This window comes from Pezoporus flaviventris, unplaced genomic scaffold (genome assembly GCF_033815535.1).
Source record: "Pezoporus flaviventris isolate CSIRO_AGI_PZ_B2104156 unplaced genomic scaffold, CSIRO_AGI_Pfla_v1 ptg000036l, whole genome shotgun sequence".
Taxonomy (NCBI): domain Eukaryota; kingdom Metazoa; phylum Chordata; class Aves; order Psittaciformes; family Psittacidae; genus Pezoporus; species Pezoporus flaviventris.
The window spans coordinates 27,389,746-27,414,010 of NW_026892584.1; the positions used below are offsets into that span (position 1 = coordinate 27,389,746).

General features: G+C 46.9%; 2 protein-coding genes across 5 annotated transcripts in view; both read right to left on the bottom strand.

Moving 5' to 3' along the window:
- Nucleotides 1-817: 817 nt before the first annotated feature.
- Nucleotides 818-7,276, bottom strand: NGB (neuroglobin). The gene is made up of 4 exons (XM_061463666.1): nucleotides 6,923-7,276; nucleotides 5,462-5,573; nucleotides 3,831-3,950; nucleotides 818-2,738 (listed from the first exon to the last, which is right to left on the bottom strand). The coding sequence occupies exons 1-4, from the start codon at nucleotides 7,027-7,029 to the stop codon at nucleotides 2,592-2,594; spliced, it is 486 nt and encodes a 161-aa protein (XP_061319650.1). The 5' UTR covers nucleotides 7,030-7,276; the 3' UTR covers nucleotides 818-2,591.
- A 10,743-nt stretch (nucleotides 7,277-18,019) lies between these two features.
- The window catches only part of POMT2 (protein O-mannosyltransferase 2), a 29,613-nt gene continuing 23,367 nt past the window's right edge, over nucleotides 18,020-24,265 (bottom strand). For 2 of the 4 annotated variants that reach the window (XM_061463670.1, XM_061463668.1), the window contains 6 exons: nucleotides 24,134-24,205; nucleotides 23,866-23,925; nucleotides 23,556-23,661; nucleotides 21,704-21,844; nucleotides 20,946-21,060; nucleotides 18,020-20,371 (listed from right to left, as the gene is read on the bottom strand). In XM_061463670.1, coding sequence (XP_061319654.1) covers nucleotides 20,266-20,371; nucleotides 20,946-21,060; nucleotides 21,704-21,844; nucleotides 23,556-23,661; nucleotides 23,866-23,925; nucleotides 24,134-24,205 — 600 coding nt within the window. In that variant the 3' untranslated portion in view covers nucleotides 18,020-20,265. Of the gene's footprint in view, nucleotides 20,372-20,945; nucleotides 21,061-21,703; nucleotides 21,845-23,550; nucleotides 23,662-23,865; nucleotides 23,926-24,133; nucleotides 24,206-24,265 lie in introns of those variants that run through there. The other 2 variants (XM_061463669.1, XR_009745152.1) reach the window with 2 other exon arrangements.

Consider the following 24,265-nt stretch of genomic DNA (forward strand, 5'->3'; position numbering starts at 1 on the left):
CCACAGGGAGGATTTCTATTCTTTCAGATCTCTGCTGTTCTCCTTGCCCTTCCCAGCCAGCTGCACATTTCCCTGCAGAAAGCCGTATCCTAAACGTTGCCCAGGGCAGAGCAGCAGTTTTCCCAGGAAGCTTACTGTCCTCTCCTGTGTCGGGGCTGAGGTTTCCAGGAGATGCTATTTCAGACCTGAGCTGGCTTCTCTGCTCTAGGGACCATCCTTCTTCACTACCAAGCGCGCGACCCTTCCAGAGCTGGAAACCCACCATGTCAAAGCTAGAACATGCTCTCAGAAGGGGGAGAGAGGATGTCCTGCATTCCCACCGTGGTCCCTCAGGCAGTCCAGCTGGCAGGGCGGGTGCTGCATGAAGCCAGTCAAGGCTTCCCTGCGAGGCCGTGCCCTGTTGCTGTGGTTACCTGCAGCAGTGGGTGACCAGCAGCAGGCGAGCCTATGCTGTCTCAAAGAACAACCAGCAGCTGAACAGCAGAAAAAGGATTCTTAGGCTGGTTGCTTAAAACTCTAATTCCATTAGAGGTCATGAAATTTGAAGGGTAATGAGCAATCAAATCAGCAGCAGGATGCTTTTGCTAGTCCCAACACTGCTCACCCATTCGATTAGAGTGCACAAAAGCTCCCAACAGACATTTGGTGCTGGGTGCCTTCTCATGTCAATCGAGCTGGCCTACACAAGCACTCCCAGTGACAAATATCTCCAAAGCTACAGTCAACAAGAAAGCAGTAAACCCCTCTCAGTCATCCTTGGGTTTTTTGCTTGCCTGGGCCTTTTAAGTTAAAATAAACATAAGGCAGCAAAAAGGGCCAAGATTCACTGTTCCTCTTTATTAAACAGTACAGCTGGGTATCAGAGGCACACAGACTAGTTCAGTTCTCTTGGGAGTTACACGAGATGTGGTGCAGAAGAGGAGAATTCAAGGAGCTGGGAAAGCTAGAGGGAGCAGGGATGGTTTGGGGCAGTAACATCACACCCCGCCCATCACACAGCTGCCTACCTATCACATAGAGCCAGAAGGTTCTCCCCCATGACGCTGAAGGCTGTTGCCCCAGTACAGTGTTACACAGAGGATATCCCTATTCCCAAACCCTCCTGCCCCATACCATTCCGTCACACCTAGTGCCTCCCCCCAGCCACTGCTCTTCTGGAAGGTGTTGAACATAGGAGGAACCCATCTCTAGAACAGAACCACCTCAGCCCTCAGTGCTATGCTCCTCCTGCCCTGAAGTAGCAGCAAAAATGGCACTGCCTGAACAATAACTGAACACTTGCTCCATGTCCTTGCCCTGGGGCAAGTAACGGCTGGAAACATGGTTCTGCCTGTCCCTCAGCTACTTCCCCACGAAGATGAACAATTCTTCAAAGTGCTCAAGTTCAGCTCTGCCCCCCCCCCCCCAGACCTCAGGTGCTGCCTTTCAGCTATTTTCTGTGATTTCTTCTGGCAGATGCTGTCTTTTCATTTCCATCCTGCTGCACACAGCTAATTGGGTGCCTCCCTTTGCTCTGAATCAGCTGTGTCTGAAGTATGGCCGGTAGGGTTTACTAAAGGGCAAGGAGCTCCGCAGATGGGCATTGTGTGCAGCTGGGAAGTGCTCCAGGTCCTGACAGCATCAACAGAGAAATTCCAGCTATGCTTCCTCTGGCTAAGAGCCAGGAATGATTTCTGGAAGCTGTTGCCATGACATGATTACAACCTTCGTTTTTATTTTAAGACATCTTTTCCTTGTATTTACTTTACCCTCCTTAACACAAAGCAGTAAAGAGCCACTGCTGCTGCTGCATTTCAGCTGGCTCGGGGGTTAAACCACCAACCAAACCAACACGAAGCCTTTCAGCTGGCAGCCCAGACCTGCTAAAAGCAGCCTCACCTTGTGATTAACATGACTCTGCTGCCCAAAGCATCCCTAGGAAATACACTGCGTTGTGGCCAACCTGACACAAGGAAAAGCCACGGATCTCATCCAGGGGAGAGGCAAAACAAGAGATGATTAACTATCTGGTACTGATGTGTTGGTGAAAGGAGAGGGAGAAAAAGTCCCCACATGGTTTGGAGAGGACAGCCATACGGCATGGCCAGGTCTCACCTCTGCTGCCTCTGCCCCTGCAGGGAGCCAAATCCACCATTGCCACAATTGAATGGGGCACAGCAGCGCAGGAGGAGTGAACAGTCTTGAGCAAATAGGATCTTGGGCAAATAAGCCTGAGAGGCCTATGCTAGCTGTCATCTAACTAGGGTGGGCAGCAAGCAGAGGGAAGATGAGCCAGCTAAAAACCAGAGTAGGTACATGGGTGCTCCAGCTAGCCTGAAGGAACCTGGGGCAGGGCAGCATACCTGTACTGTGGCTCTCCTAGGCTTCACTGCAGAGACATACCCTGCCAGCGCTTAGCAAAGGCAGAGATGCGATTGTGTCAAAGCAAGGTGGAATCACTGGGAGAGCCCCAAACCATGCATGACTGGAGAAGATGACGCTGGGCTGGTGCACAGAGAAAGACAGAGGTGGAGAGAGGCAAAGAGCATGGTGCGAGTACTCCCCCTGCCCAGGACTGCTGTGTGGTCAGGGGTGGGGGTGCCTGGCAGGATCTAGTCACCTTCTGGAAGGGTGTCCCAGCCACGCTGCATGGCTTTCACCACAGCACCATAGAGTTTGCTCCAGGCCTCCTGCACATCTGGGCTGAAGGCAGTGCCGAGGCATTTCTCCAGCATGTACAGCAAGGACTCACCAACAGTCTGCAAAACAAACAGGGAAATGTCAAGCTCAGCACCAGGGGACAATGCGCAGCCCCTTCTCTCACTTCACCACCTTCTTGGACTTCTCCCACTGCAGGGTAGCTGCTCCTCCTCCAACAGTGGGGCAAAGCCACACCACTCCCCTTCTACTACCCTGTGCTGGCCCTCACCCTGCACCCTGGGTGAGCAGGGGGTGCAGGCAGGGAGCAAGGGCTGACCACACTTGTAACACCAGGGGAGAAGTACACGTCCATCGTCGCCGGATAGAGGAAGCCAGACCAATGCTCCAGCATAGCAGCAATCAGCAGAGCTGGGCAATGCCCTGATGCCAGAGGAGTTGGTCAGACCCCAGGCTGGATGCTCAAGGTCTGCCTCACCACCTCTTAGGCTGCTCCACAGGGAGCTGCAAGCAACTCCATCCAAGAGCACTGGCACTCTGAGCACAGGACTGGTGGGAGTCACCACCTCAAGCAAAGGGGGCCCTGCTCCCTCTGAAAAGGGCCAAAGCTAGCAGTGACAGGAGGGAGCCATGGACTAGTTAGAAACCTTTCCTTCAACCTGCCCTTTTCTGCTGGGTTATCCAGCACTTCTGTCCATGCTTGATGGCAGGAGAGGAGTAAGCAAGGGTATAACACGGAGGATGATCCTGTCTTACTGCCATGGAGAAAACAGGGGCTGAGGTGCAGGAACCCCACTCCAGCACAGATACAGAGGGGCTTGGATGCTCCTTTTCCCAGGTGCTGTGAGGTTTGCCTAGAGCATGTGATGTAGTGATGCAGGACCCAGGGCAAAGGCTGATCGTGCAGTCCCCCAGATCATGGTCCTCTTCAAGCAGGTTGAATGCCTTGCTCCTGTTTGTCCATTATCCCTGGGCTTACTGGGGAGGGCAGAAAACAAGCATAGCTAAAGGGTTTCCCTGATAGAGCCAACATCACTCGGCAGGTATCAGCAGCTTGGGGACTTCCCTGAGCCATCAGCTTTTGCTCCAACCAGCTGAATACATGCAGTGGGTGCAGCGGGATGGGGATAGCTGAGGGCTGTAGGCAGGGCTGCACATACACAGCCATAGTAGGGTAAGAGAGGACTCCTCACCGAGAAAGACTCGACCTTCACACCGACTGCCTGGTGCTTCTTGCCGAGGTTGCAGAGGTACTCTTCCAGGCGGGACAAGTTCTCCAGGTGGCTCACAGCAGCGTCGATCACCAGCATCACCTGCAGGAGCAGAGAGGCAAAACATCAACAGCGTTAAGGCATTAACAGCAAGTTTCTGCTGCCCTCCCAGAGGAACAGAGTCTGACCCTTCTACTTCACCCTTCTCAGCATGACCACCTCCCAGGCCAGAAGATGCCCTCTGAGCTTTCCTTTGTTCTACTGCAATCCATGTGTCACATCAGTGAGACATGCTGGCAGCAGCACACACCACATCCTGCCAAAGGACACTGCCAGAGGTGTCATAGCAAGCAGCACTGCTGGCCTCCCTGTTCCAGAGGGGGTAAACAACCCTACAGCAGAGCAATTATGGGCTAAAAGCTAATGCAGATGCAGTCATTACAGCTCTTAGGACCTCAAGACAGCTGCAGGGGAGCCCTAGAAGTTGCCAGGACTAGAATTTCCAACTAGGTGTTGCCAAGATGGTAATTGTGAATAAGGTAACTCCAATTCTAAGATCAGCCCAGGTATTTTGAGGAGATGGGGTTGATAGTTCAGCCAAAAGACCTGGTCTGGTAAAGCATGTACCACAATCATTTCCCAGAAGCATAAAGAGTCAAATGGAAACAGGAAAGAGAAGGGTTAATAAGGGATGAAGGGAACAGATACACTGAATTAGAAAAAGAGATTAAAGCCAGGCATGGTTGGCTCGGCAAAGCCAAGAGGTGATAGAATTGTGTTCTATAATTTCAGCTGTGAAATTATCTCCAACAAGAGCAAAGACCTATTTCAGCTCAAAACAATAAAAACAGACTTAACTTTGCTGGTACACAGAGACTAGAAAATGACAACAAGCTTGCAGCTATCAGAGGTGCGTGGTCCTGAAATAGCCTCTTATAAGGAATGGACAGGCAAGTGAGGCACCAAACTGGTTTGGAGGTGGAGTTTTAAAGACAGCTTATAAAGTCTTCTGAGAGTGAAGGCTGTGGCTGCTCTTCAGGGCTCAGCAGAGGGTCTCTGCTGCACTGGGAGTAATTCTGCCCATGCATGAGCTCCTCCACGTGCCATCAGCATTGCTCCTCTCCCAGCGGCTATCCAAGAGATGCTGTGGGCCTTATGGCTCTGCAGCCACACCGACAGCCTCTTCACACCAGTGGGTCCATGGGAGCTGGGCCCACTGCCCAGCTCTGCGCCACCTCCTGCTCAGCATGTGACCAAGCAGAGGCTCAGTCCTTGTCTGGACAGACGTGAGCTCACTGGGGCACTTCCGTGGTAGAAGAAGGGGGCTTCCAACTTTCACAAGAGGCAATCCACTCTCAGATGAGGTCATGGAAATCAGCATGGTGCTTCTTACTCACCACAACCCACATCCTCATCCTGTCCCCACTGTGGTAGGGCACTTTGGCCTGGCAATTATACCTTCTGCTAGCATGAGTAAGCCCTTGCAGTTACCATCTCAGGAGGAGACTTCCCATGCGTACCCCAGTCAGACACACCACAGTCCCAAACCATTGCTTAAGGGCTTCCTCCTCCAAGGAGGCTGCTTTCCAGCCACGCCACAGCCCCTCTCTCACCTTCCTGATGTGATCCAGGAACTCAGGGGCAGAGAGGCACTCCTGAGGGCTGGCAAACTGCTTGCAGTTGTACTGGAAAAGGGGCAACAGGTCAGGGTCCAAGTCAAACAACCTGCAACAGCAAGAGAGAAACCCCCATTGCCTCACTTGTCAGCTTTAGTTAAAGTTGTGCTCACACCAGGAACAACCCCACCAGAAGCATGCTCGCAGCCCCCCTCTGCCTCCCTTCCCACTTACTGCTCACTCCCCAGCTGAAAAGGACACAGAAGTTCTGAAGTCTTAGTTTGGAGCGATCCAGGTTACTTAGAGCCAAAAGTCTCTATTTCCCTAGCCCACCGTCCCAATTCTCAGATTATGTGTTTATGGCACTTGAGGAACAGTCCCAGCACACTGGAGCTCCTCCCAGACTGGCCCTCACCCCCAAAGTTTTGTTTGTTGTCCCAACAATTCCCATTCCTACTTCATGACCCCCTTGAGCCCCAAAGGTCCCAAATCTGGGAGGATCTGCAAGCTCCATCAGCCAGATTTCCTACTTGAGCAAGGGGGTGCATGTACAAACTCAGCTAACACCCCACTCTCCCCCATCATCACCAGCTCCCAGTTTCCCCATCTTCCCTGCCAGTGTATACCAGGCAGATATGGGTCTAGGAGCAGCCACCCAAGAAGAAGTAACAGGCTGATGCTTTCCATGGAGTCCAAAGAGAATTCAGGCAAGACAGTCTCTCTTCTCCCCATCCTGCACATTAAACTACTGCACCCCTCTCCCCCTCACTGAAACTCCCAAGAAGTACTGTCTCTGCTCACAGCCCTGCTCTGTCAGGTTTGGCTCCCACCTGCTACGTCCTCCTCCAGAAGCTGGTCCTCAGCTCTCTTTTTAAATGGCTTTTCATAGATTTTTCCTTTTCATCTTCCCATAATCAAGAGACTAATCTGCTTAGGGGAGGCAAGGAGTTGGGTTTCAGCCGTTCCCAGGCACATCATTTCCTCTGCCCCGAGACTGACTCACTCCCAGCAGGCAGGCCAGTGCCTGGGGCAGTGTCGGGGCACTGGGGGGTCCCTTCCACACGCTCCCCGAGGCTGGGCGCACAGGCAGCTGTCCAGGCAGCAGAAGTAACAGTGACAAGGCGGGCTGTCAGCGGGCAGAAGCACACAAAAACTGCCCCCTGCCCTCTCCCTCCTTTTCCCCGGGACAAAGTTGTCTCCGCTTAGGGTGGGAACAGGATGGTGTCCCCCCGCCGCTGCCCCACAACAGCCGCGGCTTCGCGGTGAGGGGTTTCATCCCCGCGCTGCTCCCCGCGGACCACGGAGGGGGGAGCAGACGGGTAAGGCAGCCCGGCAGCCATCGCCGAGAAGCGTTCCTCTCCGAGAAGCGGAGCCCATTCACCCCCCCTTGCCCCCGCGTGGGTCCGGGGGAAAGCCAGTGCCGGGGCGCCGGTGGCCGCATCCCCTCCCGGCGCTCACCTGGTGAAGAGGACGAGGCCGTGCTGCTCGGGGCTGCCGCTCACACGCTGCCAGCTCTCCCTGATCAGCGCTCGCTGCCTGCCAGACAGCGGCATCCCGCTCTCCATGGCAGGGGCGGGGGAACCTGCCCCTCGCTGCCCGAGGCGAGGCGCTGGCACCGGCACTGCTGGCACCGGCAGCCGCCCGCCCCTCGCAGCCCCGGGGAGGCCCCGCCGTGCTCACCTGGGGGTCCCTCATCCGCACTCCTCCCGCCCCCCCTGCCCTGCCCCGGGCGGGCTGCCGGCACCGCAGCTTCCCGGTGACCCTCTCCTCCACCCGCGGCTCCCCCGGCCACCTCTTCGGCAAGGAAGAGCTCACTTTACATTTCCCACTGAGGGGAAGGTAGGGGAAGGAAGGGAAGGAAAAAGGGAAATTACAGTCCCCAACGCGCCCCGGGCTCGCAGCTGAGGAGCAGAAAGTTCAGCTCGTTCAGCTCGACATTTTCTGATCAGCCCGGTTTTAGACGAAGAGCAGTACGGCAGCGCAGTGCTAGCGAGGGGACCACTGGGACCCGGCTGCTTTCGTTGGCCGCTCACAACAGCTCCAAGCGTAACTTTGTGGTGGAGGTCCTCGGTGATGCTTCAGAACTACAGCAGCCTCTTGCTCTTGGCCACTTCCACCTCAGCACGCCCCACAGCTATCTCCACAGACAGATGCAGTCTAAACGCTGCAAGATACATGTTTAAGGCAAATTAAACCAGCTGAAGCAAGCAAAGATGTTAACAATAAATCAGAAGACATGCCAAACATGTTCAGGACACCCAGCTTCTCTCTATTGTTCAGAGAAAAGGAAACACTGCTTTTAGTTGAGCCCTGGAATTTGGGCAGCATGGACAGCAAAAGTGAGAAGGGGCAAGCAAGGGCTTAAGCAGCACAACAGAAACCAGGAAAGCCAGAGCAGCCATGCACATTGAGGTTTTCAGAAGGATGTGAGCAACACAGAAGCACAAATATTGCTGAAACCATCACAGTCTGGTCTGAAGTAACAATTGCACTGATCTTATTACAAGTTCTGGTTCTAAAAATCACACTTCTTTCTTGTAATCAGGAGAGAAGACAGCAGCCTCTGACCCAACCCAGCAGCACATAGGCTCAGTGTAAGTAGAATGAAGGCTCTTCTCCTTGGAGTACTGAAAATAATCTCTGAGAGGAGGCAAGTTCAAAGGCACAGTGTTACATCCTCAGCCCCAGCCCCAGCTTGCCTCCCAGAGGCCCTTCTGAAGAGCCGCGCTGACTGCAGTGACAGCCGGAAGCCACAGGAGACATCTGTGCAAGTGCCAGAATTAATTACCTATTTTCTTGGGCTTTGGAGACCTCTCCTTCTCAGTGCAGACCAGACAAGACGCTGTATAGGAAAAGCTCTGTGTACATTGCAAGCTGAAAAACAGTGTCCCAAAGCTGGGCTCTTGAAAAGTCCAAACTCACAAAGGAATTGAACTGTCAGATGGGACTAAGGAATCCCACAAATACTCACAGATCTCTGGCTACTGAGCCAGAAAACAAATTATGTTCCAGGGATACTGTGTTTTGAATGTCACTGTGAGAAAAGACTTAATGGCAAAGGTCCTAGGTCCTGGAGAGGTGCAAATGGCTTCTGTTAAATCATGGCTCCTGTTAAAATATAGCGTTTTAGCTCTCATGACAACCAAGAAGAAAAGCCTGAAAAGCGTGATCTCTACACAGCTATCTTCTTAGAGACCAGAGGATAAATAGAAAGCATTTCATAATAAAGAACAGGCACAAGCTGCAGGGTCATTTCATGGCTGGAGGGTCAGAACAGGCAACCCGCCAGCCTGCAGTGCTTCCTGCAGTGGCCACCATCTTCTGGTCCACAAGAAGCTCAAACTAAACCCAGCATTTTAGCTGTGTGTTTGCAAAGGAGACATTCACACTGAGAACTGATGATAAATCAGTGTGCTGATAACTGCTGAAGCTGCAAGGAGCCTGAAGGAGCAGTGGGAAATTGAAGGTTAATCTGATCGGAGTGGCAAACACAGCAAAGAGAATGAACTGTCATCCTACATGCATCTGCACAAGCTGCTCTGACATTGTCATCACAGCCACACAGATGTGAAGCTTCACCAGAGCCCATCTGGACAATTCAGCCTGGCCCTGCCAACAAAGAGGCGGAGCAGACAGGCAGGCAGCACTGTGCTGTCAGGGTGCTGGGAAGGAGAGTGGAGAGTCTCTCCTAGACCTCAGGATACCAAGGAGCAGAGTTGAAGCATAGATGTGCAATCAGAGCAGCAACCAAGGCTGAGTGTTTGCCTAGCAACATTTTGAATACATACAGAGCTGGCTGATAGAGGAGCAAAAGAAGCACTACAAAAGCACGTTGTAAATAAGAGTATCAGCTCCTAAAGCTTAGCTGGGATGCATGACACCCTTCCTTGGGTCCGTGCAGGTACCTTACCAGCTATCATATCCCAGGGAAACAACAAGATACAGGTTCAGCTAACGGCAAGGGTATCTCAGACAGTAACTGTGAAGCCATGACGGCATGGAAAAATAGTGGCTCTTGTCCAAAGTCTTCCCTCTTGCACCTTCCCTCTGTGCTGCAGATGGTGGCTGCATGCTGAGTGCTTGCAGACAAGGCACAAGTATCAGAACAGACCAGACATAATGGCAGCAATGAGGGCGATACGTGTGATGTGTCACCTTCTTCTGTGGAACATATGGGTGCCCCAGATGATGAAAGGGGCAGTGGGCAGGCCATACCCCTGCCTACCTGATGGTACCCAAACCCTGTGTTGGTATGACACTTAGCAGTCTAAGAGCCAAAGTGACTTAATTCCTTTCCCACCCCCTAGCAACAGCTCCTTCTGGGCAGGGTATGGGTACATTCAGAAGCAGTTTCCCCACCTTCCCCACCCCTCTGAACAGTGAAATCACTCCTTTGCTGCCTTCTAGCACTGGTATATGCCCTCTCCCTTAACAAAACCAGCATTTTTTAACCTGTGACAGCATAGATCTTCCAGCACAGGAGGAGGGAGCTGTAAGGAGGGACTTGAGGTGGGAGACAGGGAGAACTCAGGGGTAAGAAACATCTGAGCCACCATTCCTTTCACGACTTAAGAGAGCAAGGGCTCAGGAGACATGATGTTCTTCCCTGCCTGCAAAGCAGCTTCTCCCTTGCAGCTACCTGGCTGTCAGATGAGTTTCTTCTGCTGCCACAGCACTGAGGTGCTGACAGCACAAGTCCAGAGAGGATTTAAAGTACAAGGAAAAACAAACAAGCAAACCTCATCTGTTGAAGTATTTTGTGTGCCTTCAAGTGTGAGAAAGCCCCAGGATGCAGCACGAGGTTGAGCACTGCAAATTTTCCCATGGCATGAGGGTTTCCCGGGATGGTCCCCAGCTCCGTTGGCTCTGTCTCTGTAGCCTGGCAGCTCAGCTCTTTTATGAGATGTTTTGGATTTCTACAAGACTGACCCTGGAGCTCTCATGAGTGAAGAACCACCAGGGCAGCAGCAGAGGCTGCTCCAAAATCATCTGTGGGCCATGTGGAGAAAGGGGAGGCAGATTTCCGGAGAAACTCACTGACCTGCAAAGAAGACAATACAGGTCTGCTGTGCTTTGGAAGAACACAGATTTATGATGTTCTTAATTTGAAGTGGGTGTCACTATAATCTACAGCCCCTTCAAGTTACATTACCAACACTCGTAACTCCCCTTGCCAAGTGTCAGCTTTACTTGTTCAGTGCCTTAGTTTACCCACAGGAAAAGAAACTTGCCCAATCTCATATAACAGTGTGACAGAACTGAGAATAAGCTCACAAAAGCCAGCCCCCAACCCTGTGCTCAGGGTTCAGGGTGCTTGGGGAATGACTCTTCCTCCCCTAGGACACCCCACCAGCTTGGCCCAGACTTTGTTTTGCACATGCTGCTGTGGCACTGTCAGGATTTATCCCAGCTGCTGCACCAATAAACCCAAATCCCCTCTGGACACCTAATTTCCAATTCTACATCTGTGAGTCTTCATGAATAATGCCACTCTGATCTAGCTGCTGCAGGCTCCCTGTACCCTCAGGTACAGACTCCTGGGCTTGGCCAGTCCCCTTTCTTTCCTCTTGCCACCATCTCAAAACTACAGACTCTTTTCCCCAGACACCTATCCCCATCCTCAGGTGGGAGCAGAAGTTGTTCCCAGCTGTCTTAAGCTACCACCTCAGGCCATGGTGCATGCAGCACAGCTCAGTAGCAAAGCAAATCGCAAAACACAGTTGCATAACAAGAAGCAAAAGAAATGCATGAGGGAATAATATGCTCATAAAATAATGAAGGCAACAATTGCAGAGCTCACTGGCAGCCACCATGCCTGTGGTGAGAGCAGGACAGCATTACTGAACTTGAGGATTTGGGCTAAGGGGAGGGGGATAGGCAGAGGTAGGGGAAACAGTGAAGACAAAGCTTTTGACTTTAATTTGCTACTTGACATCTCCTAGGTTCCTCTTGAATCTCCCAGGGCCGGCTGGGGCAAGTTCATACAGGCAGGTGCAAACACTCCAAGGTTGACAGGTCATGAAGTGGGGAGAGAAGCCAAAGGGGACCACTCAGAGAGCTGCTAGCCTGAGTATTGTTGATTTATGAGGCTGTTGGACCAGGTCTGGCATTTGCAGATGCTCAGACCTTACCTCGGTTGTTATTCACCTTGTGATCTCTAGCACAGTGATGATCCACCAGTTGCTACTCCCACCACACTGATCTTTCAAGAAGAAACCTCTGCCTTTTGTAGGTCACTCTACCAAAGGGAGTTTAAAAAGTCTATCTACCATGACATTGACACACAAGCTGAATTTGATCGTAAGACACCACTACAGATGTGTGCGTATTCCACGCTGGTGGGATACAAGCAGCTGTGGTCTCAAAGCTCTCCAGCCTCATTAGCTGAACACAGTGCTGTAGCTAATAAGCCTGGCAACTTGGCAAGCAGTGTGTTACCAGAGTTATCTGGCTTTTGTCCTACCTAGACGTGGTGCACATGGGCTTGGATCTTCCTCCAATTGTCCTCATACTTCTGGACTGGATCATTCTTCAGCTGCTGGAACATTTAGATGCTTTACTCTCTCTGGAGCCTCCTCTGTAGTTTCCAGTGTGGATTTATCTTGTTTCGGAAGTCCTGCTGGCGTTCATCTCTGAAGTGATCATTGGTTGTCTACTCTCTGATCTCACCTCTGTCTGGTCTTTCCCTCCTTCTTGCTATTTAAATTGACACTATTGACCAGGGCATCACCTACAATATTTTGACCTAAAGCGACTGTCTTTAAGAACAAGATCTTTGACATGTTTTATTAAAACAAAGATTTTGCATTTAATTGCACCCATCCCTTCATGGCAGGACGATGCTACCATCACAACCTTTCAGCTTTGCACACAGCCATCTGCTCTTAAATCAGACCCCATGTGTTATTGCTTCTGTATGTGGAATCCTTTCCTGCTTGAAGTCTTCTCCTCCTCACCTATCTGAGCCATTGCAGCTTTGGGGCTCTGTCACAAATAATTCTCCAGATCAGTGAGAAATTTTGGCCTTGCAAGCCCCAGAGTCAAAAATGCCAAAGCTTTGAAATGATGTACTTATGCCACATTATAAAGCACTTCCCAATCCATTAGTAACTACATATGATGTTAAACAGCAACTGTTAGCAAGGAAGACTTAAAATCAGCAAGCACAGGACACCCATAAGCCCTACAAGAGCTGCTTGAGGGTACCTCCAACATACTTACTGTTTGGGGTTTTTTTAATAATGCTTGAAACAAAGAAATTTCAGCAGACTTAGAGAGTATAAAATGTGGCAATACTCAAAAGGGCCAACTAGGATGACTTAGTAAGGAAGAAACTCACCAGCCCGAACAAAAACAGCACAAACAATGAAGAACGCAGCAGGGAGTTTATTATAAAAGCGTTTGAAGAAGGGTGTACAACTTCAGAGTTCATCATCTTTTCAGAGATCTGTCAGTTCATGCTTTTCCATCTCTGCCAAGTACTGCTCTAATTCTTGATCCATCTCCTACTACCTGTGTCCTAACAGTTTTTCATTAACTTTGATATCCCTCATTATGTCTTCATTTTGTAAAGCAGCCTTTTTGTTTTCCCCCTCTGCGTGACTCTTTCACAGCAGCCTTTAGTAATTTGAGTTCTCACTTTCTGGATGCTTTTCTCTTGTATTTTAAGTCAATCACTAACTTGCTGGCCAGCTTCTCATGTTCGGCTTCTTTGGCTTTTCCTGGCCCTGCTTTGCACTGGGACAGTTGGTACTTGTGCTCTTGTTGATCCTTATTTAAATATCACTCCTCAGACTTGCTTCCAATGGTATTTTGCCTGGAAGTTATCAAATTGTTTAAATTCACTTTCCTCAGTTGCACTGCCGTTTACTTGGTTGTTCTCAGTCCATAAATCTTCAATAAAAATGTGCCATCTCACACACATTCACATTTTCATCTGAAACAATCCTCCCCACTTCTCAGCTAATTCAGTTCTCCACCTTGTAACCAAATAGTTATTGTTTCTAAAGCATTCCAAGGGATCAACACACTGCCAGGGTTGGACTCAGCTGACTCAACACTGATGCCTTCATATGGGCAAGTAACCTAAATTCCCTTCTGGTCAGTGGAGAAATCCAGGTAGTTCAGAAAATACATGGTGAAGAAAAAGGTGAGATGAATGAAGCCTGAAAGCTACCTTTTGTCAGCTGAGAGGATGTCAGCTGTAAGACAGCAGGATGACTAGATTTGGATGAAATCTGGAGATAAAACAATGACTGCAAGAATGGTAAATAGGAAAAAGCAATTTACAGCAATCAACACTTGATAGAGTATGCCTATTCAGATAAAACACAAACTTTCTATTTCCAGAGCATGTATCACATGGGCCACAGCTACAGTTAGAGATGGTGTATTAGAAAACAACTCCAAGTGTATGGCAGCCACAATCCTTGGATCTAAACCAGGAAGCAGCAGTTGGAGCAATGAAGATTTATTTCAGCATAGGGAATTGGGGAGACTAATGTTGGAGAACAGTGTACAATTTGGGAAACCATATGGGTAAACTGAACAGAATGAGAAAAGAGGCACAGAAGATTGGGGGCTAGAGAAAGCAACTCGCATAGGAAGTTTCTATTTGGTTAGTAGAAAGAAGATTAAGTAGCAGCTTGAAGACAGAGCACAAAATCTATATTAAAATACCAGGTCACAAAAAAGCTTCATTCTTGTCGAGGAACATGCAGCAGGATAATGGCTGGAATTCAGAAGCCTAGAAACCTGGCAGGTTCAAAACAAATGCAAATGAAATCAGTCACCAGTGTCCACCCCGATGAGATCACTTACCTGCAGAAAGAAGCCATTCTTCTAGAGGGCATTGAAAAGCTTTACTTCAGATACTATCACCATTTTCTGAACAATACTTCATTTTATTTATGGTTGTCTCCCTACACCCTAGGAGTGCTCCTCCATCAGCACTCCTTCCTTCCAGAAAGGCAGCCCTGAGCAGACAAGGTTCAAAGACTAACTTGCACTTTCTGAAGCAATACAAGATGTTAATAGGCTTTTCAGTAACTATCTATTAGCCTATTGTATCACCTAGTGCAGGCCATAGTCCAATTTCTAGCTGTCCTGGTTTTACTTTAGTGGCCTTTGGAATATGTTTAAACAGACTGGCTGGCTCTCCTCCACTGCTGATCTGGACGTCAATGTGGAGCCCCAAATAAGAAGGGTTGTATTATTTTTGTTTTTCCCATCTAGTTTCAGCCCAAGGATGGCGATCCCTTGTTACACTGTACTCAAAGGTATACGCTGCCCTGTCACTACAGCTGGCATACAGCAGGTTCTGATTTACAGTATTTGGCTTTATTAAATACTCTTACATTCAGTTCAGAGCAAGGGCCTCATTTATACAACACTGTGCATCAGTCTGATGCTACGGACACTACACACTCAACATAAGAATGACTTACAGAAAAATGCTGGGTTCCCAAATAGAGTGCTTCATCTGTCAAATGAAGTGTTCATAGGTAACCTACCAGAAGCTTGATGAATACACCCATTAACCCAGCACATTATACCTAATTACTATTTAACTCATCTTTAACACGGAAAAACAAACCTTCTTCAGCACAGTGCTTTACTCTCACCCAAATGTACTGTTTTCATTTCCTGCTGCGCTTATCAGTGTATCACTTCAACTGCAGTAAAACCTGACCTCCTAGAACTGAAGTCCAGCAACATTTGTCTGCTAAAAGTTGATGGAGATCACCGCTGTCCTTGATCAAACTCTCTAATGGGTCTGTTTAAAGTTCATGTTGTTACCTCAAACCTATAAGTGAGGGAGAGAGAAAAGGGGGAAAAAACCACCCCAAGATACAGACACAAAGAGAATGTTTGAAAGAAGAGGTATTTATTACAAAATTAAATTCCAAATTGTACCTCATTTTCTGTATCTCCTGTACAAAATACACTTATAGCTCAAGGGAACATCCTCTCATCCACGCTGTTATGATGCAGTAACTGCACCTTAGTTAGAATACATTCAGTTCATGGACATATGCACACACACGCACATAAGCACACAGCATTAGTAAGGTTCAGAATGTAGGACAGAATTACTGCTACTCCAAACTCTTGCTGAGACAGGGGCCAGTTCTCCAAGGATGCCTCTAAACAGTGCCTCTTGTAAAACACAATGAACTCACTTGGCAAAGTTTTAGGACCTATTACAAATTCAGCAGGAGTGTTTTATGTGCTAGTATGTCCGCTACCTCAGATATTGTGATAATCATAGCCCTTCACATTCAAGTAAAGCAACTCACAACCAACCATGAAACCAAGGTCTTGGTACTTTAAAGAAGACAGAGACAATTTTCAGTCCTGACTGCTTGTAGCTCATAGGCCTCTGAAGACAGCACATGTGCTATGGACATGGTGTTCTTATCCTCAGCCTTCCTTTTCCAGCAGAAAAGAGCCTGATGATGTTATAACAGTCCACACTTTTTTGCCTTCATGACACACACTTGCCAATATCTGGGGTAACTCACTGTAAAGGGCAAAAAACCAAACTTAAGTATATTTCCCAGCTGGCAGAGGCACAGGGCGCCACTAAGAAGATTTTCACATTGCCAGCAGTATCCTGAGAAGAAGAAACAGTGTTATCATGGTACCTGGGTGCAGAGTGCCAACCCAGAGGGTAAATCGTGCAGGCATGGCCTCTGGAAGCTAAGCCACTAAGCACGGCAATAGAGAATTTCAGGTAAATGCCTGGGTTTCCACACTGATAGCTAGTTCACTCTCAAGTCCTTTGAAAATGATTCTCAGAGGAATGCAGGAGGGGTCTATCAAATTACACATTTGTTTGCCTTTCCATAACAAGATTCTAGTTTTACTCTCAGTACATGTGACATCTATTCATCTGCTCAGGACACTAGGAGGTGTCCTGTCCTACCCCTTGCTCAGGCACCTGTAAGAAATGGATGCACAGCCCGAAAACTGGAGGAGAAGCAAAGACATTTCCTGTAGTTTGGCCATACTTGAAGAAGAAGAAGGAAGGAGGGAGAAACAAAAGACAGGTCCTGTCAGTGCCCTTTATATATCAATAAGCCCTCCCAATCAACACGGTAAAAGAAAACTGCAGACAAGAGAGTGGTGATGTCTCTCTCACCCACAGGCTTGTGAACAATGCTGGTAAGCAGTGCATGACATGAAGTCCTCCACCTCAAGCAAGAGCAACCTCAGCACAGGAACTGCTATTCAAATCTTCCTCACAGTCACAACTGTCTCATAGCACAAGTAGTCCAGATCCTGGAAATAGGCCAGTCCCTGCCGCTGGAACAGGTGTGTGCACTTGTGTCCTGAAGTGACTGTTAACAGGAGCCTTTTAAGATGGACGGATTGTCTAGGATGAAGCTAGATGAGCCCAAAGGCCTTCTATCTATCCTCCAAAAAGGTGAAAATAGAGTTTACACATAAAAAAGAATATAAACCAGGGAGTGTGGCAGCCTGCAGCTTTTTGTGATTTGTATCCACAGATACAATTTGATGAAACACTTTGACAGTGATAAAAGGAGCCCTGTCGAGCAAAGTAAAAGAGAGCAGCTGCTCCAGAGAACAGCATCTTCTGGCCTCGGAAAGTACCGGTAGCTATTTTCCACATGTGTTGGGAAAAAGGACTAATAAGCAGTTCTCAAAATTAATCTTAAGTCATTCCACGAGCACAAATGGAAAAACTGAACCGAAGCAGCCCAAATTCCGCTCAGAAAGCAGAATGCGCTGCACTCATTGCCTCACATCTGCACCACTCATACAGTTTAATTCAGAGTCAGTAACGGAATCCCAATTACTGTACTTTGTTGACCTCACAAAATGCTGGTTACCACGATGTTCCAGCTATGGCCTGACAGGGTTTGAGAATCAAAGACTGAGGGTCAAATTCTAACTAAAGTAATTTTTCAGTATTTTTCTCCTGACAGAAAATAGAGCAACATCAATTTACACTTTTTGAGAACACAACCCTTGGAGTCCAGAGGGTGCAGAGGAAATGTCTGCCCTCTAGTATTCAAATGTAGACCTTTGGGTACTTTTAACTCCAGATCAAATTAATTAAAAACAAAACAAAAAAACCCAGCAACAACAATAAAAACACACCAAAAAAAAAAAAAACCAAGAAAAAAGAAACCACAAAAAAAAACACAAACCCACCAGAAATAAAAGAGTGAGCTAGAGGCTGCTCCCTCTTGTGGAATAGCTAGATTTTTCTTCACTGTACGCCTTTGTTTCCTTACCAGCACACAAGGCTTAAGAAACAGATTAGTCTCAACACCCGTCAAGTGCTCTCAGAGGATTTTTGAAATAGCAGTCCTAAAGAAAAATAAACCTGAAACCTGGGCTTGTGCACAGGAAGGTGGGATGGGAGCATGACACTTGCCACCTTCAGCTGCCAATCCCCACACAAAAGATTGTTAGCAATAAAGGACAGAGGGACCCTGGCCAAAGGAACACACTGGCTCATCTTCCTCAGGCAGCTCCCATAAAGCTGACCTCTTCATAATAAGCCAAGTAACCAAGGTTACTGAGTCAATTTTTGCTTTCCCACAAATTTAATTTGATGAATAGTAGAAACTGCCATTCCAAAACACAAGTTTCTTAGGGATTTTTTGCTGTTAATGATAAGGGCAAGCATGTGATTGATTGTATGTGCTAGAAAAAACCCTGCACCTTAAGTCATGGCTTTGATCAGCTCTTCTGGCAAATCCTCCCCACGGCAATGGGACTACCTTAGGGAAAGCTCATATTCAGGATAGCAAGGTATTAAGCCGATAATCTCACCAAAAGTAGAAGATCCCAAATCACATTGCTACAATGGCAGCACTGCACTGTCTGCCAGCCACACTGCCAACAGGTAACAATTCACAGCTGCTGTCAGATCAAGCAGGATGTGTAGAAGTTTGCAGCCTTCTCCCTCATCCTTCTTGCATATACATCACCTCTCTGAACCCCTGGCTCATGCAGTGGGAGCACTTCCTGCAATAGCAAGTGGAAAAGAATCATCAAACCCAGTAGCTAATTAGCACAATGACTTCCCACCATGTATTACCAGCAGATGATTAACATAAAACCTTTAGAATCAGAGGCATTGGTCTATACCATCTGAGTTATTGTCCATAGGAGTCAACTTCTGGAGACAGATGTGACATACCAAGCCAGAGCCTTACAATAGCAAGCAGCTGCCTTATTGAAAAATGCTATGGATCTCTATTAAAAAGGAATGAAAGCAAGTCTGACTAGAGGCTCAGTGCCCCACACAGAACAATTATGCTAATGCTGCCCTTCTGTGTTGCAAGAAATACATGATAATTCAAGATTTGGTAAGAGAAGTGAATGCACAATTCATGCTTAAAGACAGACATGCTCACCTCCTTCTCTCGCTGTACCTGTAATTTTGATGCTAGGTTGAGAAGCAGAGCAAGAAATGAAAGGCTTCAGTTCATTGAAACATACACAAAAGAGTTCTGCAAATATTACTTGAGACAGGAACACAGCTGGAGTCTTAAGTGTCATTCATGTTGGATGCTACAAGATAGCAACCTTGAACTGACAAAAGTTAAAAGAACAGGAGGTGGAATAAAAGGAACATTTACAAAAATGGACCTAACACAGGAGAAAGGCACCTGATAAACTTAATTCTGCTTTCTTGGAAGGGGAGGATTCAATATCCAATGGCTTTTGACTCTTAACAGACAAAGAATTTTTGTCTGGCCTTGCATTTCCTTCAATAGGGTAATTTAATGTTCAGCTATCTATGAGAGGTAACATGCTCAATATTGGAATACAGCGAGCAGATACTGTGGCACTGACAGACAGATATGCAGATGCCACATTTATTAAGGTGAAACCTTTCCCCTAAAAGCACAGGTACTGGCACTGGAATAGCTGGGATCAAAAGATGAATGACAGCTGTCTGTAAAATTTCAAGCTGTCATTTCAGACTCTACAAAAGCCACAGGCGTCTGACCTTCACAGCATGCTGGGGCAGAAAATAAATCACCTGCTATTTCCACTGTAATTCCCTTGGCAGTTTCAGACAGAATTTCAAAGAAGCTACAAAGTGCTGAGCTGGAACAGTCTGGCTCTGAGCACAGGCCTGTTAGGTGGTTAATACAAAATGATTAAAGGTAACCAAAAAAGCAAGGCCGTATAGAGGGATAAACTATCTCCACCTCCTCTGTCTGCAGAGGGTCTGTGAGACAGGCAAGGCACAGTGGCTCAGGGGATTTCAAGCAAACCCCTTCCAGTCAAATTCTAAAACTTCAGGGTCAGAACAAAACCCACCGACAGCAGGGCAGGGAAGAATGCTGGTCCCCACGTACTTACAGGAAGCTTTCAAAAATCTCACCATAAAAAAAAATGTTCTTAATAATAAAAGTCCTAATGTCCCAGATGCTGTCTCACTGTAACAGTCAGATTACACGAAGACACACATACAATCATGCAACTACACACAGCCTTCAGCTTGTACGGGTCTGACTGCTGGAATACCACTGCTGTTTGACTGATAGATATTGCTCAAAATATTTGAGATTTAAGCAGCCAGTTGTCCAGGAATATAACCTAAGGTTTCAGGACATGAGTAATTTTAGGAGGACCTTCTCACAGTCATCCTCTGCATCTTCCAATGCAGGCAGTGCAAACAAATGCCAAAGCAACAGGGTTCTCCAGAGAGAGAACTTTACTATCACATGTCTCCAAAGCACCAGAATCAGCCTGACATGCAGCAGATCTCATGCTTCCCATCCACTGTTCCCAGGTTCCCTTTGCTGGCTCTAGAACTCCCAGGAGTCCATCCACCGTAGCCCTGCCATGGGGCTGCTAGGGTCAGAGGCCATGGGTCCTACAATCCCATAGGACAGAGGATGGAAGAGGTAGAAGCTGTGGAAAGAAACCAAATGCCCATCAGGGACCACAGAGTTTTCTGTTTCAAGAACATTGCGGCAATTAGTTCATACAGATGTCCTACAGGACCTTTGGTTTTGGGCTGCTCTAAGCTCCACTGGGGACTTCCTAACCTCTGCTGAACACAATATACACATAGTACAGTTATCACAGGTGGTATTTTCTCTTAGAAAGCAACAGCTTTGGAGAAAACCCTGCTGAGGAAACATACAGCTATGAAGAATATGCCTGTGTTTGAGGGACCTGGCACCATCCAGCACTGGGACTAGAACCAGAAAACATTGAACTGTGGGTTTGGGGAAGAATAGTGTTCACACTGAGTGCTGGGATAAAAGACATTCCCTGCAATGGAAAGATGTTCCATAACACACTACTGGGACACAGATACTGAATTTTATCAAATTTGAGGGTTTAGGATTGGGCTGGATAATGTCTGACAAGTTCAGCAGAGAAGAAAGAGACAAAGGCTAAGGATAAATAATAGGCAGTAAGGCTTCCATTAAGGCAGTGACTATCACACATTCAAGAGAAGTTCAGTTTCAGCACTCACCTGTAAATGATGAGCAGAACCAGTGCCAGGAACCCTGCTCCATATACTTTTCTAGCTGCAGTGCTGGGTGACCAGAACCCAGCAAAGAACTTCAGTAGTGTGTCCCAGGTGATTCCTAGGAGAAGAAAGAGATAGAAGTCAGAAGCAATACAGAGGCCAAAGAACAGACCTGCTACATTCAGTCATAGACTGGGCTGACAAAGCTCTGTTACCATCATAAAAGCTTGTCAATTTTTAAATTAATTCATCTTGGTAACCTTCAGAACTATAGGGTTTGTTTTGGATCAGGAGAAGGTTCCTTTATCCTACCTTTCCATCTGAATAAATGCCAGAGAGATCTGTGCCCCAGACGCTAACTAAATTGGTACAAAACAATGTATAGGAAAACCTACCAAGACTGAATTATAAACAGATATGACAGAAAAGTGAGGGCAGCAAACAAAGGGAAATAACTTGTATAAAAACATATATAAGAACAGGGAAACAAGAGAGAATAGAAATCACATCTCCAAATTTAAATGCCCTAAGCACTAGATATGACTGCCTCTTCAGGGTAGTAACAAAAAAAAAAAACAAGACAATTTGGCACTGCAAGCTGCTTTGTGAAAAACATTTTGAATTAGTCAGTGTTTTCAAGAGCTTTGCACAAGCAAGCAGAAAACCTACATATAAAAAAGAATGCTTAGTATGAAAACATTCCATTTAACAGGATTTCACTTGTTTTTCTGCCTTGTCTTCTCCCACACTCTAGTATTTACCTGTCAACATGCTGGAAAAAAGCATAGCAGGGAAGTAGTGGTGAAAGTACAGAACTCGTCCCATCATAAAAAAAGGGAGATAATGAAGGAGCCAGCCCAGCATGATCTGCCCTCCACCATGTAGCACAACTCTGGACAGTTCTGGAACACAAATAAACAGAATTCAGCAGAGAAAATCTCAGCAACAGTTCCTATTTGCAAACCTTATCACATTAAGTAAACTCTATGTTAAGACCAAACTTACAGTTTCTCAGGACATACGTCAGACTAATCAGGTCATGCCAGTTTCTAGTGTTTTTTATTCTTTCCGCAATGAAATACAAGCCATCCAGATGATCACTTTGTCAGCCTTTCCTGGAAAGAAATGTTGCCTCACTTTCAGAGCCTGGCGAAGGGACTGAGAGCTCTGGTGTCTGTGTGCAGCTTAGCCAATACCTTATTGTATAATTGAATTCATGGTTTAGAAGAATTTCTACAAAAAAGTGAAAGAAGCAGACACTGATCTAAACTGGAATGGTCAAAGTATGACTTACTAGGGTTTGTGAAAAGCTCTGTGATGTTGGCATTGGATGCAGTAAAGAATCATTATAATAATAAATTCATCTCTTGTATTCTATGATTCCATTTGTCATCTGCTTTGCATAAATATCAGGAAATGTTTCTCATTTCAGAACACCACGCATAGCACAGTAGTACAGAGCACATCCAGAGCTTGAGAGCAGAGCATTGATCCAATTGGTCTGTCTCCCTTACAGCCAATACAGGCAGCTCTTTCCAGTATGTTTTTTAAGATCTGTCCTGTTCACTATTAACCTATTTGAGATATGAAGCCCTTTTCCTTGTGGATATTGCTTAATAACCCAAGCTCTGGCTTCTCATCCTTGGCACACACCTGTTACCCACACACTTTTAAGGTGCCTGTAAAAGGTATTTATGAAAAGGAAGCCTATTACCAGTAATATATGTGGGATAAATATCTCTACTACAAAAAAACACCCTGGAAGCCTGCAAAGCAGAATAGGCTAAAACCCACGGGACCAGTAGATCTCTGCATCAGGAAAGTTTCCCTGACCTTTTCCTACTGATACGTCCAGATCAAATATAATCTTTCTAACAGATACACACATCTGGTCACTTCTGAGCTGCAGTAATCAATGTAACTGACAGCAATTGTGGCCAGCACCTTGGCTCTTCAGCAGTTCATAAGCAACTCCCATGCTAGGATGGGTGATCACTTGCAAAGCGGAGCTGGTATGCGAGCTACTGACTAATCCAAGCCATTGTCTCTTGCAAGCAGACCAGGTAGGAAAAGCCTCCTGGGACTTTTATCTCTGGATCACTTTAAGATGCCAGTTTATACCCATTCCTGCTCTGAAATCTTCAGCAAAGGAGGGGTAAGACTTTTGAGGAGCCACTGATCACATTACTTGCCTATGCAAATATTCCAGAGCTTTTCTCTTTGTCTAAGTAGATGTTTCAGGGTCCCTGCTGACTTGAGGATTTCTGATAAAGTCTTAACAGGTTTAGGAAATTTGTAAACTTGTCAGGAACAGTCTGCCATGCAAAAAGTGAGAATTGTGAGAGTTGTTCAGAGTGATTATTTCTTGTATAAAACCCTTTGTTCAAAGTCACATCATTCAGTGCTGCACTTTCAAAGCACTATATAGCTTAGTGTTTAGTACATACAGCTGCCTGGAGTGTATTTCATTCAAACCACAAGGTTTTAATACACTATAAATAAATAGAAAAAAATAAAGATTTTTAATTTCAAGATGAGCTTCTCCATATCAGAAAACAAGGATGTTATAATAAAGATTCTATAGTGTAGGCAGGGTAAGAAGACTGACCTCACCTTTGAGTTCAGACGTCAGCTGGACACCTCTCTTCAGGGCCACTGCAGTGGAAACTGTTATCAGAAGATACAGTACAATAGTGATGAGGTTTAGCCACCAAATCACCTACACAGAGAAAAAAGATTGATTTGAGACTAGGTTGGACATGTACATGTGAGAGGAAATTAAAAGCTACATGGAAGCATAAGAGTACAACAAGAGAGACAGTCCAAAAGGAGGAGGAGGAAGTGAATCACTGTCACTGGCAGAAGCAAGACTAAGCTAAACTTTGATGAAGAAATTGGCTTGGAACCTCCCACTCCAACTTACCGGGTTTCCCAGCAAATAAACCCGATAATCGGTCTCATTTACACCAGAAAAACGCAGGCCCTGAGGAAACAGATCAGAAGGGAATAAAATGGGTTTTCATCAGTCCAGTTTGTATTTCTCACAGTGTCAAAGGTGAAACAAATTCAAATTCCCACCTATGCAGCTCAGATGCTACAAACAAAGCTGACATCTTCAACAAAATTAAGAGGTGCTGTGCTTCAAGCAGCACAGCAAAAGCACATAAAGAAAGGTGGACTGATCAATATACCTGGTAGTTGATGGGCCAGTGCCAAGGTTTGGATGTAACTTCATTGTCCTTTGGTTTGAGGGCAGTATTTCCCTACAGGTAAGTCAAGATAAAATTCAAATGAGCAGGCAGTTATGCTGCAAAGCCTGCCCA

Coding starts and splice junctions, on each gene's coding strand:
- NGB (XM_061463666.1), bottom strand. CDS start 7,029: ATGGAGAGCGGGATGCCGCTGTCTGGCAGGCAGCGAGCGCTGATCAGG. Junction 3,951..5,461: donor TCCTGGATCACATCAGGAAG/GTGAGAGAGGGG, acceptor CTGCTCCTGCAG/GTGATGCTGGTGATCGACGC. Junction 2,739..3,830: donor TGAAGGTCGAGTCTTTCTCG/GTGAGGAGTCCT, acceptor TTTGTTTTGCAG/ACTGTTGGTGAGTCCTTGCT.